Source organism: Nelumbo nucifera, chromosome 1 (genome assembly GCF_055504915.1).
Source record: "Nelumbo nucifera cultivar China Antique chromosome 1, China Antique-T2T, whole genome shotgun sequence".
NCBI lineage: Eukaryota > Viridiplantae > Streptophyta > Magnoliopsida > Proteales > Nelumbonaceae > Nelumbo > Nelumbo nucifera.
In genome coordinates, this window is record NC_142649.1 from 33,487,852 (window position 1) to 33,493,230 (window position 5,379).

Genomic DNA, 5,379 nt, shown 5'->3' on the forward strand with positions numbered 1-5,379 from the left:
CCAGGAAAAAGTTAACATTTGGATGAGACAAAATTGTTCCTTTTAATAATGGTTTTTTATGATTAAACTGATCATTATCTTATTTACCTAAAAAATTAAAAAACATGAATAAATTCACTTATCCAAATAAATAACTTCCCAAAATGAACTTTGGTAGTAGTGGGATTTGATCCCAATCTGCTAGGACAAGTCAGAGACTGTATCAATTGAACTACCCATCAGTTAGGTGGTACAGGATCAGTTTGACCCATGTTCATCTATATTTATTATTCAAATCTATGGGCTCCTTCAAATTTAATTTTGCTTGACAAAGCCGTGCCTATATAAATAATAGAAGGAATAAGTGGACTGCAATTCACCTCATGAATTTGGCATCAATCCACGGGCAGGATTCAGTCCACCCCTAGAAATCTTTAGTCCACCCTAAGGGTGGACTGAACTATAAAAACCCCTAAATAGAATGTAATTCATTGGTAGCAACGACCCATCACTAAGTATTCTCATTTTATCATGTCATGATGTAAATAAATTAAACAGGGTTCTCTCTCTAATTGTAAGAAGGAAGAATCGCCATTGTGAGGGAATTTCAATTGGCGATTGAAACAACTTTTTGAAGTGTAGAAAAGAGACCCACTAATTATTTATTGAGAGAAAGAGAGAAGTTGCATGTGCACAAGCACCATCCTGGTGAGACTTGCAAGGCAATCTTCATTGATACCAAGAGAGAGAGAGCTCACATGATTCAGCATTCACATTGCCGAGTAGAAAGAAAGAATTAGTTTGCGCTATAAATAGACCTAATTGTCTTGTTCTAAGACAATGAGAAGGGACGGGAAAAAGAAAATGGAATATCAGATGGCCGACTCTGTAATTTCATGTGTTATAAGTAAGCTGGGCGATTTACTCATTCAAGAAGCAGTTTTGTTGTCCGAAGTGAAAGACCAAGTTGAAGGGCTTCAAACTGAACTGAGGAGGATGAAATGCTTCTTAAAAGATGCAGATACAAATCAAGAAGAAGACCAACGACGGATCCACAACTGGATTACAGAAATTCGAAAGGCTGCTGTGGAGGTGGAGACAACTGTCCTCGACTATATCCAAGCAGTAAAAGTAGCACAGAAAAAGAGCTTTGTGACAAGGTGTCTTTGCATCGTCAAGGAAGGTGTAGATCTCCACAACTTTGGAAAGAAAGTTGAAAAAATCCAACGGAAGATCCTTAACATCTCTAGTAGTCGAAAAAACTATGGAATTAGAAATATTGGTGAAAGATTAGAACGGGCGGGAACCTCTTCAGCTGAGATGCAACAACAGTTGAGATGGAGCTATTCACATGTTGTCGATGAATATGTTATTGGCTTGGATGAAGACACCATGGAGATAGTAGACCAGTTGGTTGTTGAAGAAAGAAGGCTTAGAGTGATTTCCATTGTTGGAATGGGGGGTCTGGGAAAGACAACCCTTGCCAAGAAAGTCTACAACCATAACGATGTTAAGCATCACTTTGATTGTTGTGCATGGGCTTTCATATCTCAACAACCAAGTTGGAGAGATGTATTGCAGAGAATAATTAAGGAGGTTGAGCGTCCCAGTAAGAAAAAGATATCGTTGGAGACAATGCAAGAGAATGAGCTGGTGGTGGAGCTTCATAGAACATTGGGAGTGAAGAGATATCTGGTGGTTCTTGATGATATATGGAGAAAAGATGATTGGAATCGATTGAAACCTGCCTTTCCAAATGGGAGGAATGGAAGCAAAATAATGCTCACTACCCGCAATAAGGAGGTTGCTCTGCATGCTGATCCATTTAGCATTCCCCATGAGCCGCAGTGTTTAACACCAAATCAGAGTTGGGATCTGTTCTGTAAGAAAGCATTCCGAGAAAACATGGGTGATACAAGTAGTAGCAGCAGCTGCCCTTCTCCTGGTCTGGAGAAGATAGGAAAAGAGATGGTGCAGAAATGTTGCGGCCTGCCTCTTGCCATTGTTGTACTAGGAGGGCTCTTAGCAACAAAAGGTTCTTCTTTCTCTGAGTGGGAAGTGGTTCATGAAAGTGTTAAATCCATCTTCACAGCAGATGAACCTGGAGGAGTGATGAAGATATTAGCTTTGAGCTACCATGATCTGCCTTTCCACCTAAAACAGTGTTTCCTTTATCTGGGACTTTTCCAAGAGGACTCTGAGATCTCCAAAAGGAGATTGATCCAATTGTGGCTTGCTGAGGGTCTCATAACTACAGTGCAGGAATGGAGAGGAGAAGAAACAAAGGAGGGCCTTGCCAATAAGTATTTAGAGGAGCTACTCAATAGGTACATGGTTCAGGTGGCGTCAGTGAGCTTAAGTGGAAAAGTTAAAACCTGCTGTATTCATGACCTTCTGCGCGATCTGTGTGTGACAAAAGCGAAGGAGGAGAATTTCTCTGAGATCTATCACCCCACAAACACTTCTTATATGCCAAAGCTTGCTGTACATTATGAGACAGATAAGTTCTTTTCCTCTCTCAATCAGGATAATCCACACCTCTTTTCTCTCTTCTTCTTTATTGGGTTAAGGGACAATAGCCAGCTAAAGCTTGTCTTTAGGAGATTCAAATCACTTCAGGTTTTGGATCTTGAGGGAGTCTATGTTAGAAGACTACCTAGGGAAGTAGGAAATTTAGTCCACTTGAAATATTTGGGCCTAAGGAACACTAACATAGAGAAACTTCCAAAGTCCATAGGCAACCTATGGAACTTGCAAGCCATGGATTTGTTTCACCGGCATGACCCTCACCATAAACAAATTGTACCCAACGTGGTGTGGAAGATGAAAGAGTTGAGATATTTGTATCTTCCTAATGATCTTCATTGTAGTGCACAGTGGCGAATTAGCACTTTGAGAAACCTTCAGACCCTATGGAATATTTTTGCTGGTACTTGGATAGACAAAGGATTGGCCAAATTGACTAATCTAAGGAAATTGAGTATTCGGGGAATTTGGGGTCCGAACCAGGGGAATGTTGTTCTAGAATCCATTGTAAAATTCAACAACCTTCAATCCTTGAAGCTGCAGTCGGATCGACTACTTTCAAGTTTGGCACCACTTTCTGGTTTTCAGCGTCCCCTTAGATTGTGTTTGGTGGGAAATATAGAAAAGCTACCTGGGCCAAATGATTTTCCATCAAAACTTACCAAGTTGTCCTTAAAAAGTTCTGGGTTTGGACAAGAGCAACTGAAGGCACTTGGGGAACTGCCATGCTTAATGGTTCTTGACCTCCATGCCAAATCATACCTTCCAAAGGAAATAATTTTCACATCTCAAGGTTTCTATCAACTTGAGTTTCTTGGTTTTTTGGAACTTGAACTAGAAAGCTGGTGCATTGAAGAAGGAGCATTGCCAAGACTTAAGCGTTTGCATCTGCAAGACTGCCATAGGATGGAAATGATTCCAGAAGGATTGAGGTCTGTGACTACGCTCCGTGAATTCAATGTGCTTGATATGCCGAAAGAATTTGAAGACAGGCTTGACAACAGCAATGGAGAGGATTTCTACAAAGTCCAGCACATACCTTATATCAGATTTGATAGGAAATTTCGAAGACTACCAATACGATGAGAAAAGCAAGTCCACCTATTATTTATTTTTTTTTGGAATTTTCAGTGACTCCGCTGTTCATCGATAGACGAAGCTCTCTCTTTTTCATCTCGTGCCAGATGCAACAAAAGATGAGTCCTTTTTTCTTCTCGCGAACCACGGAAGCGCCTAGCGCCCAGAGGAGCAAAGCTCATTTTCCTTCCAGGGTAAAGCGGCGAATAAAAAAGGGCTGGCCCGTCAAAAGTCCGGTTCCTTCGCGAACGAAGTTCAGAATCAACAAGGGTTCGTAGAACGAAGAGAGTGTACAACTGGGCGCAGCCCCACTTTTTTGTTCGGGAGAGATAGAATGGAGTTCTTCACGAAGTTCAAGTTTTTTCTCTAGTCTTTGTGTTTTGCTTTCCTTGGTGTGAGTCCAGTATTTGAATTCTGTTTTCTTCTTTATTCTGTTTAAAATAAAGAAAAGTAATATTTAAAGTTTAATTACTTTTTAATTTATGCATATATATATATATATATATATATCAATATATAATATCAAATTTATAAATTCTAAATTTCATAATTATATACTAATATCTATTACATAATTATATATAAATAAATACATTTTTATTAGACTCCGGATCTTAACTGAGATGGGATCAGATCCACACTCGATTAGTAATGGAAAAAGATGGGCGAGTTAATGGAGCTTGGATGTTGGATCTGCTACCCACGAACTGTTCCCGGGAATATCTCTCTTGTCATTTCATGGGAGATGATAAGAGTACAGGGCGGCGGTGTTTAGTGGGTAGGGATATAAGAACACTTCGTGGGTAGCAGATATGAAGTGGAGTTAATGGGTTGCTGGGTTTTCTTTCAAGGTTTCCTTTGAATTTTTTCTTCTCTCCGTTCAATTTCCGGTGGTTTGGCTTGGCTTCAGGGATTTTCAAAACCAATAGCACAGGTTCAGTTTCAAAAATACCCCACAGTTTTGTTGATCAAATCATGAGTACATCTAATTATCCCTTTCTTCTTCTTCCTCCTTTTTCCTTCTCCCATATCTCTTGTTCTTTTTTCTCCCTTCTTCCCCTTTCCTTGAAAAAAAACAACAAGATGGAGCTAATGATGATAGAAGGTAGTATCACAACACCTACCGGTTCAGGATACAAGACCCTAGACCATTCAACAACCTGAAAGAACACCAATATAGTAGATTTGCAGGAGCTTAATAAATGCAATTCACTTGTGTATGTTCCCCAAGTCTACAATTTTAATAATTTATAGCTACATAAAGGATCTGTAGGTTGGAAACCTTGTTCCTAGAATATAAGTAACCACATTGGTTTCAATATACCTGCCACTTGTTCTCACTTTTAGTTGTGTTCAAATCAAAGTGGAGCTTAAAGCCTTACTTTTCTCAACCACTCTTGCTAAGTCTTCTACGCCAAACGTTTATAGACGTTGGATTAACTTGGCCCAATAAATGTGTATATGTGAAAAAGTGTAAAAACTTGTTTGCAAAAACATTTTATTTATATAAAAATAAAATACAATATAATAAGAAAAAAGATATGATATTGTGTCACAATATACACAAAAAGTAAGCAATTAGTCCATTGGTATGTGGCTATATCCAATAGCCACGGTTTGTCCAACACACCAAGGCTAAATCATCAAGGGCCATATGCCACTCAGTCCAACATCTCCCACTGCTTAAATATGACCATGAAAGCACAAACAAAATCAGCCCAACTAAGGTCACTCAACCCAACTAAGGTCAGTAATGAGGAGTGGCCATGAAAGCACATACAAAATCATAGAAGCAAA

General features: G+C 39.2%; 1 protein-coding gene across 1 annotated transcript; it reads left to right on the forward strand.

Annotated features, from left to right (window-relative positions):
- The first annotated feature begins 257 nt into the window (after nucleotides 1–257).
- Nucleotides 258–4,031, forward strand: LOC104612084 (putative disease resistance protein At1g50180). Its single transcript, XM_019200200.2, has one exon. The coding sequence runs from the start codon at nucleotides 820–822 to the stop codon at nucleotides 3,589–3,591; it is 2,772 nt and encodes a 923-aa protein (XP_019055745.1). The 5' UTR covers nucleotides 258–819; the 3' UTR covers nucleotides 3,592–4,031.
- The last annotated feature ends 1,348 nt before the right edge of the window (nucleotides 4,032–5,379 follow it).